The sequence below is a fragment of the Ovis aries genome, chromosome 1 (genome assembly GCF_016772045.2).
Source record: "Ovis aries strain OAR_USU_Benz2616 breed Rambouillet chromosome 1, ARS-UI_Ramb_v3.0, whole genome shotgun sequence".
In the NCBI taxonomy this organism is placed as follows: domain Eukaryota; kingdom Metazoa; phylum Chordata; class Mammalia; order Artiodactyla; family Bovidae; genus Ovis; species Ovis aries.
Window position 1 is genome coordinate 76,070,052 of NC_056054.1, and position 16,527 is coordinate 76,086,578.

The 16,527-nt window shown below is 37.1% G+C and overlaps 1 protein-coding gene across 5 annotated transcripts in view; it reads left to right on the forward strand.

The window, feature by feature from the left end:
- Window positions 1-16,527, forward strand: part of SNX7 (sorting nexin 7) — a 184,757-nt gene that overhangs the window by 90,147 nt on the left and 78,083 nt on the right. For all 5 annotated transcript variants that reach the window (XM_012176935.4, XM_004002218.5, XM_042251278.2 and 2 more), the window contains one exon: window positions 16,366-16,518. In XM_012176935.4, the coding sequence (XP_012032325.2) occupies window positions 16,366-16,518 (153 nt within the window). The remainder of the gene's footprint in view (window positions 1-16,365; window positions 16,519-16,527) is intronic.

A 16,527-nucleotide genomic window follows, 5' to 3' on the forward strand; every position in this document is an offset into this window, starting at 1 on the left:
ATGGTAATCATTTCTCAATATGTACATATATCAAATAATTTTGTTGAACACTTTAATATAATGTTGTTTGTCAACTGGCTCCCCTGTCCATGGGATTTCCCATGCAAGAATACTGGAGTGGGTCCCCATTTCCTTCTTCAGGGGATCTTCCCGACTCAGAGATCAAACCTGCATCTTTTGTGTCTCCTGCAGGCAGATTCTTTACCACTGAGCCACCTGGAAGCCCCCAGTAAAAAAGAGTTAAATACAAATGGAAGTTCCTTCATGTAGCCTATGAGCTCTCTAATATATATCCTGAAATTCATGGACCCCTTATGGAATTTTGTAATATAGTAGAGTTGGATCACAAATTAGGGAACCTGGAAACTCTGGGAGAAAGTTACAAAAAAGTAGCTTAAACTTCTATAAGCATTCCTTTTTCTTGTTAGTAAAATAATATTTATATTATGGATGTATGGTGAGAATTGAATGAGATAATATGTGAGATATTATTTGGTTAAGTAGTGAATAAAATATTTAATGGCAGAAAATTGTATGACCTGTGAAAGTCTATTAAAGAAATGTGTAGATTTGGCTTCAAAATAATTTTTAACTTTATTGAAACCTAATGATAGTATGGCATATCATTTTTCTAGACTTCAATTATGTTCTTCCAAAACAACTATAGGAAATTATACCTAAAGAATTAAAAGACTTGATTAAAAAATTTTTTTCAGGAGCCATATCATTTCTTTTTTAAAGGTTTATAGGGCTCAGGGAAGCAGTAGGAAAAATTAATCCTCTTCTATCTTGTATGTTTTTACTGTGCTTCTGTTGTGCAGAAGAGATCACTATACTTCCTAAAATGGGGCTGCTTAATAATTGGCTTTCTGTTGCCTCCAGTGTCATGATTATTCCTTATTTGAAGGATGTTAATGGTGGTGGAGGTACTGACTTGAAAGGAGATGTGTCAACTGCGTTTGTGGGTGTTTTATGACTTAATTTGTCATTTTAAGAAAATGCATTGTGTTTTACTGAACAAGTTACATTTGGATAATAAAATTGGCAGTGAATTTCAGGAAGAGAGGTTTCTACTTTTAAAGAAAAGTGTGTATTATAAACTATATAAAAAGGGTACGCACGTGTAGTAATCACATGTATGCTTGAGCAGCGTTGTATAATCAAGCATCTAATTTTTCAGACACATCTTACCTCTCTCACAAATCAGAAAATAATGTAATTTTATTGTTAAGAGCCCTCTTCTCCCTCCCCTGCAATTTAATTAATACTTGTTAAGAGGAGGTAGCTGTCAGATTAGAACTGAATTTTAGAATTTTCTATTGTCTTCTGATGGAGTAGCAATCTAAATCTTTTTATTTAGGTATATTATTTTCAAGGACTTTCAAAATGGTAATTCCTCAGCTTTTCTGATTATGAAGAGAAATTTTTAGCATTTGAATAAATAGATTGAATGGTTATTTTTTTTTCCATAAAAGGCAATAATAGAGAAACTATTTAAAAAGAAAAAGTGAAGATATTCTTAAGTAAGAATAGCTGTTATTCTCAAGTTGTATTGTTTTGCTCAGAAATTTTGGTGATACATACCTTTGGGATAAGGTATAGGCAGCTTGTAAGTTTCTGTGGTATTTCACAGTGTTAATAAAACAGTCCGTGGAAAGGAGTGGTGAAACAAGACTAGATGTGTTGCTAATATTTCACCTTTCTGAAATCATTAATTTATTCTATAAATACTTATCTCATTTCTAAGTAGTAAGTACTAAGGATAGAATGGTCAAAAGATAGACACATGGCTCATGTTACAACTTATATTGTAACAGGAAAGTGCATAAACATACATAAAATGATTGTCATAATGAATGTTAAGGAGAGGAACAGTGGACTGAGAGGGAGAGAGTAGTGAAAAAATACCTACATTGTACATAAATGCTATTCTGATAAGAACTATCTGAGGAACTGGTACTTAATCTGAAATTAAAGGAGGTACTAAATAGAAGACTTAAGGTAGAATAATTTTCAGAAACCATACTTTCTTTTGTCCTCTTGGATATATCTCAATAAAAAAGTTTTACAATGTCTTTTCCAAAAAGGTCTTCTACACTTTTTCATAAGTTTAGTCCAGAGTATTTTATATTTTGTTTGTATTTGTCGTAAATTATTACTACATATTTAAAAATTTTTCTTTTCTATCTTTTGTGCTAGAGTATAGAAATATAATTTACTTTTTCATATTTATCTTTTATCAGCAATCTTCTAAATTATTTTTATAATAATTTTTGATAACTTCTTTATATAATATTTGAAATTTTTAATGTAGAAAATCTTATGGGTGTATATTAATAGTTTTGTCCTATTTATTCCACCTTTATACCTTGTATTTATTTTTTCATTCTTATTGATCTGGCTAAAAGATGCATTATAAAGTTATTAGTGATGAGACATCCTTATATTATCCCTGTTGCTGTTTCTGTTGTTCAGTTGCTAAGTCATGTCCGACTCTTTGCGACCCCCATGGACTGTAGCGTGCCAGGCCCTTTTGTCTTTCACTGTCTCCTGGAGCTGTACATATTCATGTCCACTGAGTCAGTGATGCTATCTAACCATTTCATCCTCTTCTGCCCCTTTCTCCTTTTGGCTTCAATCTTTCCCAGTATCAGGGTCTTTTCCAGTGAGTCGGCTTTTCAGATCAGGGGGCCAAAATATTGAAGGTTCAGTTTCAGCATCAGTCCTTCTAATGAATATTCAGGGTTGATTTCCTTTAGAATTAACTGGTTTACTGATGGTAAAGTAAATTTAGGGGGGATTTTTTCTATTAGTAATGATGCTTGCTAAACTTTTAAAATTACATATTTTTAATCAGGCTAAGGCAGTTTTTATTTACTCCTGTGTGATGACAAGTTGATTCATAAGTGGGTGTTGAAATTTATTGAATAGTTTCCTGTACCAGCTAATGTAGTATGATTTTCTCCATTATTCACTTAATTTGGTGATTTACACTAAGACATTTTCTCATTTTAGCCATCCTTGGATCACTGAGATAAATTCAACTTGGCACTTGTTCGATTTGGCTAGCTCAACTTAAAATTTAAGACTTTTGTGTTTACATTTCTGAATAAGAATGATTGGTCATCATGTTGTATATTTCAAACTTATACATTTTCTGGGGTCAATTATACCCTGGTCATTTCTTCCATCCCCTAATAAAGCGGGGGGACAGGGGAAAGAATCATTTGTAATTACCATTGTTTGTATTAGAAATGTCAGTTTTTGTATCAAGGTCTTGCTATCCTCCTTAATTTCAAGATGCTAGAGTAATTTGTGTGACATGGTGATTATTCATTAGGAAAAGAACTCTTCCAATATTGCATTAGGAGCAGACCCTTGTAAGTGTTCAGATGTTAGGAGCTCAGTTACAGTATTGGATAGAGACAATCACAGGGTGAGGCAAAGGGGTGCTTACTTGCTATACTAGTAATATCAGGGATAAGTGGTGAGTGATTAAATAGTAAGGTGGTTTTTTCTTAGAGAGGTAAGTGAAATTTTCTTAGATTGCTGTCTAGCAGTGATAGATCAAAGTACTTGAAAAAAGTTTGACTTTTCTTCTATCATCCTGACTGCTATTCCTGAAGAAATAGACAGTGAGGAAACTTCTTTTTCAATCTGTAATTTTTATAAATGATACTTTGATAAAACTTGGTAATCTTGGCAATTAACTCACCTAGAATTATCATGCCAACGTGTATTAATTCCTTATTAAGCATGTAGTTCAGCAACCAAGCAGATTTACTTCTAACACATTGTAATGCAGTGTGTAGTTCAAACATTTTTATCAAAAGTGTTTATTTTCTTTGGTACAGGGAAGTTGAAATGTATACCCCAGTAGTCTTAGAGACACATCTATGACCGATGCAAGCTTAATGTTTCTTTAAGATCTCCTGTTTTAAAGTTTCATATAAATATCACTACTCCATAATATATTTATATTTATGTTAATTTAAATATTTTTCTCTGATCTCCATAAAATGTCTATATCAAGATTATACCATGTTTATTTATGACATTGATGATCCTCTAGATTATCACTGAGTATTGATGTGGATATAGAAATCCCAATTTAAGAAACACCCATCAAGGCATTCTGTAACTTATCTCATCATGAAACTGTATCTGAATTGGGAGGATTTTCCAGTTTAAGGGAAGATTTACCTCTGTGACATCAGTATGCCAAAAATTCAGTGAAGAAAAAGAAATATTTCACATAGGGGCACTGTGCCTAGTAGGTACTCTTGACACACAGCAGATTTCAATGAATAGTTCTTGAATGAACTAATATATTTTCTAAAAATTAATGTCTGGTAAATAAGAAAAACTAAAGGCTTAAAAGAATGTTCGGAAGTACAGGAGGGTCTTCTTAAGTTGCTGGACAGGCTTTTTTAGGTATGAGGAAGGATACTTTTAAGGTCAGTTAGGCTAAGGTCCACCTGCATTTTTGTCTTAGGATTTATCATTCCATAATCAGCAAGATACTAATATATCTTGTATTAGAGTAAAATAATGTACTGATGCAATGTGATAACCTAGTTCCTCAAAATGGAGGTAATTTCTGGTCTTTCTGGTCTTGCCCATCTGATTTGGAGGAGGGTCTGATGAAATGGCCTTACATAGACTATATAGCCTGACTACCTTTTCCGTTTCAGTCACCAGCACTCCCAGACATCTTGGGGGCATTTGGGGAGCTTTCTGACCTATTGCCATCTCTTTGTTTCCCCAAAGTTGTTCTTTTTACATGCATGCCCTCAGTAAGGATTCCCTAACTTAGTAGAAGTAAACTGGGAGATTCAGTCAGGACATTTCTGAACCCTACAATAGTCCTTTCGTAATCACTTCAGAGTGCCACTATAACCCTAACATGTGTTCAGTGCTTAAGTCCCAGGCACTTTGCTAACACATTATTCAAAACAGTCCTATGAAGTGGGTACTTTCTTTCTCCTCATTTTACTAATGAGGAAACTGCAACCTATCAAGGAGCTAAATTTAAGATGACACAGTCAGAATTCCCATCCATGGACTTCAGAGCCCAACCTCTAGGTCACTTAGAGTGTGTGTGATTATGAATTTATTAAGCTTCACGAAAAAAAGGAGAGGAGGAGCCAAATACATCTTATCCATACTCTAAGGCAACTTAAAAAGATGAAATAAGGGTATTTGTTGGATATAAAGATAGATTTCCTCTTTTAGGGAAAGCTTTGAGTCTAGATGGTCTTGATTTCTTCAGATTTTATTTGGAAGGCACTTCCTTATTTTATGAAACAAAACAAAACACAAACACATTGATAGATTCTCAGGCAGTTGGTCAGATGACACAGAGGGAACGCCCAATGCAGTGTGGATCTGAAACCCTTCCTAGATTGTAGCTCCCAGCTATAGTAACCTTCCCTCTCATATTCATCACTGTGTCCTTGCTCATGTGCCTGGCACATAGTAAGAACTTAAAGATTTGTTAATTAAATGTTTACTTTTATACTTTATTTGTATTTTATTTATATTCTACTTGTATTTTATATTTTATTTTTTATTTTCTATTTTATATTTTGTACTCTATTTGTATATTGGAGGAGAAGAGAGGTTTAAGGAATACAAATAAATAAAATTAAAATGGAAGGGGCTAGGAAACATTAAAAAAAAAAGAAAAGAAAAACTTGGATTGAGTTTGCCAAACAATTCAGAAGAAGAAATACATAACTGAGAACTGGCCAAAGGATGTTAAAGCTTTTCAGATTCATCTGGTGCAGAGTTTGTTAACACTACTGAAAACCTGAACCAGCTAGACCAAGAGGAAGAAAACTACCTCTAAGAGTTATAAAGAAAGTTAAATGAGATGCTATATGTGACATGCAGCTCCAGACCTGACTGCAGGAGGAGCTCAGCATTGTTAAGTGAGCAGGCAGCTGTTGTGAATGTGCAACATAAATACACAAACAAGATTCCTTTCCCTAACTCTCCCCCCTCCATAGCTGCAAGCCACTTCTCGTAAATCCCTCCTTTTCTTGCTATCAGACCATTCTTGATAGTGTTAGAGACAAGGAAAACTAAGATAATCAAAAAGGTTTCCAGCAAGAATATAAAGGAGATCAGGGTTGTTTGTCATCTCCTAAATAACAACAGTGACTTCACTCATCTGACTGGCTAGGTGGTCACATGTATTTTGTGCCACCCCTCCAAAAGTTAATTGCTTTCATTCATAGTCCTTGTGGAATCTAAAGCCTTTCTAAGTGAAGTGAAAGTTGCTCAATGGTGTCCAGCTCTTTGCGACCCCATGGACTGTAGCCCACCAGGTTTCTCTGTCCATGTGATTTTCCCAGCAAGCATATGGGAGTGGGTTGCCATTCCGTTCTCCAGGCAGTGTTCCAGATCCAAGGATTGAACCTGGGTCTTCTGCATTGTAGGCAGATTCTTTAACATCTGAGACACCAGGGAAGCCCAAAAATAATTCCTAAATACCTGCACTCCCCTACCAGAAAGTCCTAATAAGATCTCAGAGTCCATTTGTAGGGGTAAATGGTTCAAATGTAGGAGGAAAAAGTCCATTTTCATGGTTCAGTTCAGTTCAGTCACTCAGTTGTGTCCGACACTCCTCAACCCCATGGACTGCAGCACGCTAGGCCTCCCTGTCCATCACCATCCCCGGAGTCCACCCAAACCCATGTCCATTGAGTCAGTGATGCCGTCCAACCATATCATCCTCTGTTGTCCCCTTCTCCTCCTGCCCTCAATCTTTCCCAGCATCAGGGTCTTTTCAAATGAGTCAGCTCTTCACATCAGGTGGCTAAAGTATTGGAGTTTCAGGTTCAACATTAGACCTACCAATGAACACCCAGGACTGATCTTTAGGATGGACTGATTGGATCTTCTTGCAGTCCAAGGGACTCTCAAGAGTCTTCTCTAACACCACAGTTCAAAGGCATCAATTCTTTGGGGCTCAGCTTTCTTTATAGTCCAACTCACACATCCATACATGACCACTGGAAAACTCATAGCCTTGACTAGACGGACCTCTGTTGACAAAGTAATGTCTCTGGTTTTTAATATGCTGTCTAGATTGGTCATAACTTTCCTTCCAAAGAGTAAGCATCTTTTAATTTCATGGCTGCATAGGTGATACCATTTTATAAAATTTGTGTCCAAACTTTATTATAAAATATTTTTGGCAATTTATTTGTGTGAAATATGTTCTTTTCAGCAATATTTTAAAATATTTTTTCATGTTTTATTTGTAATCCTATTTTATTCACTACCCTAACTTTGATTTTATCCTATTTCATTCATTAGCCTAACTGATCATATAATTCTTATCTATATTATTTTATTCATAAATATATATTTCTGATATAATTTCCAGGGCCACATTTTATCACAAAGAAAAATAATTTTCTTTATTGTGGGATTCTAAAATGTTCTATCATGTATCTTTTTTATTAAGTTAATAAAATACTAATTTTCTGTGAAAATTTTTAATCATTTGTTCAAGAAAGGTAATAAATAAACTATATTTGCATGGGTTTATATAACTTTTCTATAAATATAGGAAAGCATATTCTTATAAATTTAAATATAATAGAACAATAAAATATACAAAAGGCCTATTTTAACAAAAATTATGAAAATTCTATACATTTTTTTGGTTTCACTTTCTAAAGTCAGCTTTGAGGGAAGAAGGAGGAAAACCTCCAGGGTGGTTAATTGGGTTTGAGGGACTCTGCACCTGGGGTTGCCTTAGCAGATGCATGCTTTAGCAGACATGTACTTCTAACACTAACTATTAAAAATAGTGGAATGGTTTATACCTGTTTAATGGTTCCCAGGGCTATCCCTTAGAATGTAGCTTTTGTTTCCTAGCAATAATGAGTGATTTGGGTGGATTCATCCAAATCATTTTACGCACTTTCCCACTTGACCTGTGACAAACATACATAGCGTGATATAACCACGGTTCAGAGCTATAAGTGACGTGAATGGAACCAGTACATCTGCTCTTGGCTCTTTAGCCATCAGGTCTTTCTCTAGATATCTTTGAACTGAACCAAAGAAACAAAACAAGAAGCAACACCCTTCACCTGAAATCTAGGATACCTCCAAGTTGATGGGATAAGATATGAACCTCATGTATCTTTTATTCTTTGATTTGACACCCACCTCTTAGACTGTACTTTTCTGGATGAGAAATAATGAAGTATAGTAATTATGTAATATGTTGATAGTGTGTGCATGCTAAGTTGCGTCAGTCGTATCTGACTCTTTGCAACCCCTCTTTGCAATGGACTGTAGTCCGGCAAGCTCCTCCATCCATGGGATTCTCTAGGCATGAATACTGGAGTGGGTTGCCATTTCCTCTGCCAGGGGATCTTTCAGACTCAGGGATTGAACCTGTGTCTCTCAAACATCTCCTACATTGGCAGGCAGATTCTTTACCACTAGCGCCACCTGGGAAGCCCTTGTTGAAGCCTTGATATTAATGGTGGATTATTTTTAGCACAATCTTTTTTTTTCCCATTGTTATTTCATTATTTTTTCCTCTGTGACCCCATCCCTTCTCAGGGATCAGTATTTTTTTTTCCGCTTTGTAAGAATTGGAGTAAATTTTTAGTGAAATATGTCACAGGGTTGACCTCCAAAATTTGTTTGATGTATACCTCACTCTGCATGACTATTACTGTTGTCTTTCGGCCTTCATTTCCTCTTACCCTACCTGACCTGTTCTTCCAGTGAATGTTATCCGGTTTAAAAGACCAGATGATCTTTTCTTCCAATACCCACACTTAATCACTTTTCAACCCACTACTGATTCTGCCTCAGGGTCTCCTCCTCTCAGATCCCCTCATATCTGGAACCTGATTGTTATGCTCCCTTCCTGGTCCTCTTCCCTAAAATTCTTCAGTGATTCCACTTGTTTTTTTCTTGTTTTAATTAAAAATCCTCCCCCTGGGAAATTCCTTTAGTATCTGGCAGTTGCATGTCTCTTTTTCCTCTTTTCAGTTCAGTTCAGATGCTCAGTGGTGTCTGACACTCCTTGTGACCCCATGGATTGCAGTACTCCAGTCTTCCCTGTCCGTCATTAACTGCCGGAGCTTGGTCAAACTCAGGTCCATCGAGTCGGTGATGCCATCCAACCATCTCATCCACTGTCGTCCCCTTCTCTTCATGCCTTCAGTCTTTCTCAGCAAATGAGTCAGGTGGCCAAAGTATTGGAGTTTCAGCTTCAGCATCAGTTCTTCCAGTGAATATTCAGGACTGATTTCCTTTAGGATTGACTGGTTGGATCTCCTTGCGGTCCAAGGAACTGTCAAGGGTCTCCTCTAACACCACAGTTCAAAAGCATCAATTCTTTGGCTCTCAGCTTTCTTTATGGTCCAACTCTCACATCCATACATGGCTACTGGAAAAACTATAGCTTTGACTATATGGACCTGTGCAGGCAAAGTAGTATCTCTTTTTTCCTCTTTTGCTCTTTTCCCACTCACACTCCAGGTACCAACCTTGACAAACCACTTGCAGTTTTTAGAAACTTCAAAGTAAACTTGCTTTTAGGATGGTACACACTATTTGCTTTGCATTGAATGTATATCACATTTTATCTAGTTGTGTTTATTTTTCCCTTTAGGCATGAGTTCTTGGGGCAGTCAGTTTTTCACCCTTCATCTTAGTTCTTAACACAGGAAGTAAGGATGGATGCTGAGTGAGTGCTGCTGGATGAGTGAAAGGGAGTGAGCCAAATCCTCATAATTTTTCTTGCTGTTTCCACAGTCCCTGTGCAGATTAATTGGTTTCTTTCTTCCTGTCCTCCTTCCTTTCCTACTAGCCAAAATCTTTCAGTGGCTTACCTTTTCCTAGAGAATTCATTTTATGCTCATTATCAATTATACCCTCTAGTCATCAGTCTTCAGTTGGCCTGTCCATCTATATTTCCCATATTTTGTCTTATGCATGTGGTAGCCACTCAGTCATGTCCACCTCTTTGCAATGCCATGGACTGTATAGCCCACCAGGCATCTCTGTCCATGGAATTCTCTCAGCAAGAACACTGGAGTTGGGTAGCCATTCCATTCTCCAGGGGAGCTTCCCGATCCAGGGAGCAAACCTGGGTCTCCCACATTGCAGGAAGCTTCTTTACCATCTGAGCCACGAGGGAAGCCCATGTTTCTTCTTGACTACCTCCAAACCTATTTCTTATCCGTTCTTTTATCATGCTCTATACCATAACATCTCTGTGGTTTTATTCATGCCACACCCTCATCCATTCATTGCCTAGCCGTGTAACACTTGGAATGTCCCCTACCCCTGTTAGAATCAATCCTCCATTCTGTATCTTTCTATATTCTAATTTAATTTTTTCCCTCCATTATTATATATATCACATTCTGCTTTGAATGATTGCCTTTGGTTTTGGTTTTATTTTTGCATATCTATTTTCTGTTAGATTGGCTTCCCTGCTGGCTCACTGGTAGAGAATCCACCTGCCAATGCAGGAGATGTGGATTTGATCCCTGGGTTGGGAAGATCCCCTTGAGAAGGAAATGGCAACCCACTCCAGTATTCTTGCCTGGGAAATCTGTGGACAGAGGAGCCTGGTGGACTATAGTCCATGGGGTCACAAAAGAGTTGGGCAAAAAACACCAACAACATCCTATTAGATAACAACTCCTTGAGCTAAGAGCTGAATTAGCTTAAAGCTGAAAGCCATAGGCAAGGCTCAGTTCAGTTCATTCACTCAGTCATATCCAACTCTTTGCAAACCCATGGACAGCAGCACGCCAGGCCTCCTTGTCCAATACCAACTCCCAGAGTTTACTCAAACTCATGTCCATTGAGTCAGTGATGCCATCCAACCATCTCATCCTCTGTTATCCCCTTCTCCTCCTGCCTTCAATCTTTGTCAGCATCTTTTCCAGTGAGTCGGTTCTTCGCATCAGGTGGCCAAAGTATTGGAGTTTCAGCTTTAGCATCAGTCCTTCCAATGAATATTCAGGGCTGATTTCCTTTAGAATGGACTAGTTGGATCTCCTTGCAGTCCAAGGGACTCTCAGGAGTCTTCTCCAACACCACAGTTCAAAAGCATCAATTCTTCAGTGCTCAGCTTTCTTTATAGTCCAACCTTCACATTCATGCATGACTATTGGAAAAACTATAGCTTTGACTAGATGAACATTTGTTGGTTAAAGTAATGTCTCTGCTTTTTAATATGCTGTCTAGGTTGTTCATAGCTTGTCTTCCAAGGAGCAAGTGTCTTTTAATTTCATGGCTTCAGTCACCATCTGTAGTGATTTTGGAGCCCCCCCAAATAAAGTCTGTTACAGTTTCCCCATCTATTTGCCTTGAAGTGATGGGACCAGATGCCATGATCTTAATTTTCCGAATGTTGAATTTTAAGCCAACTTTTTCACTCTCCTCTTTCACTTTCATCAAGAGGCTCTTTAGTTTTTCTTTGCTTTCTGCCATAAGGGTGGTGTCATCTGCATATCTGAGGTTATTGATATTTCTCCTGGCAATCTTGATTCATCCAGCTTGTGCTTCATCTTGCCCAGCATTTCTCATGAGGTACTCTGCATATAAGTTAAATAAGCAGAGTGACAATATACAGTCTTGATATGCTCCTTTTCCGGTTTAGAACCAGTCTCTTGTTCCATTTCCAGTTCTAACTATTGCTTCTTGACCTGCATGCAGATTTCCCAGGAGGCAGGTCAGGTCGTCTGGTATTCCCATCTCTTTAAGAATTTTTCACAGTTTGTTGTGATCCACATAGTCAAAGGCTTTGGCATACAGGCAAGGTAACTTGGGGCTATTCTGCTACACGTAGCTACAGGCAAGGTAGCTTGGAGCTATTTAGTCACTGTGGAAAGAATATGTGTTTTGACTTGGTTTTAATCTCTATAATGCCACATAAAGTTATGTGATCTCCTTTGTATATTTCTCCCAGTTTCTCCTTTGTATATGTCTCCCAAAAGCTAGACAGTATTACAAAATTTGCAGCATTATAATGTAGATTAAATGAAATAATGTATATAAAGCATATAGCTTAATATGGTGGCCTGTGGCAGAAATACAATAAATGCTCATTATTATTGTTGCTGTTCCTAGTACTAAAGTATTGAAGAAGAATATTGTTTTGTTTTCCTGAGCTCTCAGTATTTATGGTTTTCATTTAATCGTGTGACTCCTTTTTAGCTGAATATAACTGAAGCTAGAGATTACCACATTAGCCTGTGGTTAAATCTAAATCATTATTTTCACTATGTTACATTCTTTTATTACTTATTCTGATATTTCAACATTTTCCTGGCAAAAAGGATTGTTTACTTCTTCAGTTTTTCCATCAACAGAGGGCCAATTTTCCAGTGTTTGTGAAATCAATGATTCAAACTTTAATCTTTTAAACTCAGTCTTTATGTTGTTTTGCGGTAGAAACTATGAATTTAATTTCCTACGTTTAGAGTTATTGAAACTTTGCCATGTGGTTAGAGGGGCTTCTTTGGTCTGCCAGGCACCTAACATGTTGTTCTCCCACTTTGGTGAAATTATATTGAGTGTTTATGTTCATAACCTTGACTGCGCCACCTGTATGGACATATTTTAGCAAAAACTTGCTAAAATTGCAGTCAACTAAGGGAAGGGAGATCTAATATATATCTTTATAAATTTGTAAGAAAGATAGAGTCCAGATTATTTCTAATTTGAATTAAGTGTTTTGTACTTATTATCAGTTAGAGTTTCCTAAAAGTTAAAATTATGGGAAGATGATTCAGTGTGAGGAAATACCTAATGTCACTTTCCTGTTTTTCAAACTAAAGTCATGATGGAGTCACCAATAAAAATGGTCTCTCTCTATATATATAGCCAGCAAAAATAAGAATTGGTAAATATATATTTAGAATGAATTATATAGAATTGGATATATTATCATGTACATTGGTGAGAATAAATCAAGAAATTGCAGTGGAAATTAATACCTAGATCCTGGCAGAGGAATAGGATATTTCCAGAGACTAAAATACTGGAAGAGGAGAGGCAGTCAGCTCCCATTCCACCAGCTGATGATGGTGGTGCTGGTGATGGTTCTGATAGATAACATTTAGTAGGCAAATTGTCAGACACTGTGAACATTAGTTAATGTGTTCATTATCTCAGGCAATTTTAAATAAAAATTCCTATGGGATAGGTATCATTATTTTTATGTTCATTTTGTAGATGAAGAATCTAAGCCTTCAAAAAGTAGTCTACCCAGTGTCATACAGCTTGTGAAAGACCAATATGGAGTCTGAGATCAGTTCAACCTATCATTAATCATATAATCTCAGTGCCATGCTGATAAGGCTACAAACCTTTCTGTGGATTGGAGTGAAGTCAGAGAACAGGACAGGACTTCCTTAAGAATGTAGTAGCTCTGGGCCAGAGCAGAAGCACCAACCAGCCTAGCCACCACTAACAAGGGCTAGCAAGATGGGGAGTTGAAGGTTGGTAAAGAGAAGATTATTGTAAAGCCCTTATGGCGGTGACACCATTTTAAGCTCTATCAGGAGGGGAAGCAAGATGAAACATATGATTTAGATACTGTTTCCTAAAACTATTTTCAGTAAAGAATTTTGCAGGTCATCCCACTCCAGTGCAGAGCAATTTTAGACTGCAGAACCTAAGCGGAGGAGAAAAAGTGTAGTTACAGTTGGTATAGTTACCTCTTGATCCTAGATATAAAAAAGATACTTTTCCAGTCATTTCCATCTGGCTGTGAAAATGGGAAGATTTGAGCCAACAACCCAGGGAAATGAGGTTTTGTAACCAGTGCATGAGCTTTCTATGGGTCCTGTTTGAATTTGGCCTGTCAGTAATTTTACCTTAGCTTATTCCCCAGCATCCAAAGTCCACTATTAGACTTCCCATTAGTGTCCTGTTGGGCTTCCCAGGTGGCACAGTGGTGAAGAATACATCTGCCAATGCAGGAAATGTAAGAGACACGGGTTTGATCTCTGGGTTGGGAAGATCCCCTGGAGTAGGAAATGGCAACCTGCTCCAGTATTCTTACCTGGAAAATTCCATAGACAGAAGAGCCTAGTGGGCTACAGTCCATGAGGTTGTAAAGAGTCAGACACGACTAAGCAACTGAGTGTACATACCCACACAACACCGTTTTAGACATCCTCTATGATTTAGCAAAATAATTACCCCATAGAGTCATCAGTTCAGTTCAGTTCAGTCACTCAGTCGTGTCCGACTCTTTGCAACCCCATGAATTGCAGCATGCCAAGCCTCCCCGTCCATCACCAACTCCCAGAGTTCACCCAAACTCATGTGCATTGAATCGGTGATGCCATCCAGTCATCTCATCCTCTGCCATCCCCTTCTCCTCCTGCCCCCAATCCCTCCCAGCATCAGAGTCTTTTCCAGTGAGTCAACTTTTTGCATGAGGTGGCCAAAGTATTGGAGTTTCAGCCTCAGCATCAGTTCTTCCAATGAACACCCAGGACTGGTCTCCTTTAGGATGGACTGGTTGGATCTCCTTGCAGTCCAAGGGATTTGCAAGAGTCTTCTCCAGCACCACAGTTTATAGGTACCCATAAAAGTAATAAATGGCCTCACTGAGATAATTGACAAACAAAACAAGAAAGTTAAGGGGAAAAAAAAAAACCAAAAACTACATATTCCCACCACACCCAAACCATGAAAACCAACCCTACATATGAAATAGATCTCCCATGGGTAATAAAGAGTCGGACATGACTGAGCCATTAACACATTACATTTTGCAAATAATAAAAGAGTTATATAATACCAAACATCTAGTCTGAGGGAAATAAAAGCAAATACGGCTACAATGAAATAAAGTCTGAGTGAAATTTCATAGCAAAATGAATGAATAAGAAGTGAAAAAATAAAAATGAATAAAATGAAATGAATAAAATTTTAAGCAAGCATTGAAAGTAAAATAACATTTTTTAAAAAAAATTCTAAGACATACATTATTACCTTTTAACATGTCTGTAATGGTGACCTTCTTAATGACAGCCTCTTTTGAATACTTGGAGTTAAGGAAGAGTAGTAATGTATAATGCCCCTTTTATTAATAAAACATGGGAGAAATGGTGTTATTTCTCCTTAACTGTCCCTGCCTTTGGTCACACTCAATAAAACCTAGGGCCTTTATCATGGACTGCATAGTAAGATCTGGTCACCCAACTGCTTCTCTGACTGCATCACCTAGGATCTTCCCTCTTTTTTAACTCTGCCACCTGCTACAGTCATACTGGTCTCCTTGCTCTTCTTGGACCATCCAGACCTACTTCTGTCTCTAGACCATTGCCCTGTTTTTTTTCTCTGCCAGGAATGCTTTTCCTGCTAAGAGCTTCATGATTCACTCTAAGATCAACTTTAGATATGACACTGTATTTAGATTTTCCCTAGCCATCTTATCTAAAAATGCATTGTTCTTATACTCCTTATCTACCTTTCTACTTCATTTTTCTTTTTGGCACTTATTATCAAATAATAGATATTTCATTTGTCTTGCTTATGGTTTGTCTTTGCTGATAGAATATAAGTTCTGGTAAAAACAGGAATTTTTGTCTGTTGTCTTCATTATTGAATCTCCAGGCCCTTGAAGAATGCCTGATACATAGAAGACACTTAATAAATATATGTTTGCTGAATATAAGAATAAATAAAATATGGATAAATATATTAAAATTTGTATAAATATAATATGTTAAATTTAAAGCAGTACATTGGTGGGTTCCATGCTCAAATGTTGCTGGGTGATTTGAGGAGGAGGTTTGACTGTCATACACAGCTTGTCTAATGGAGTGTGGAATCAGTGTCACGTGTCTTGAGATATAAACCTGTCTCTGTTACCAGCTGAATGGAATGTAGCCAGTTAATCCCCTGGGCCTCCAGGCTGGATAATCTATATGGACCTTATAACATGTCAGTTAATTGAGCATTCTGCTCAAAACAGTTGAAAATTAAGAAGGAGGAAAGAAAAGCTGAAGATGTGAAACCGTATCTTTTAACATAAATATTACCACCACCAACAGTGGTAATGAGAGAGTTATTGCAAAAGAATTTTGAGATTACTTGTAACTCATTTTCCTTTGATTTATAAATAGTGAGACTGAGGCCCAAGGTTTGAGAGATTTATCCAAAGTCAAGTGCTATTGGTCGCAGACCTTTAGAACTCTACATGATATCTCTGACTATACTGGCAACTCTTCAGAAAAAATATTCTTGTGCTTTTTAAAAATATAGAATATTCATCTTAGATTCAAAGAATTTGCTTAGTGGCAGGAATGCATAGATCAACTGATCTCTCTTTGTGATCTAACTCAGCTTACAGAAGAGATTGGAAAACTGGAAGATAAAGTGGAGTGCGCTAATAATGCCCTGAAAGCAGATTGGGAAAGATGGAAACAAAACATGCAAAATGATATCAAGTCAGCGTTTACAAATATGGCTGAGGAAAACATCCTCTATTATGAACAGGTAATTAGT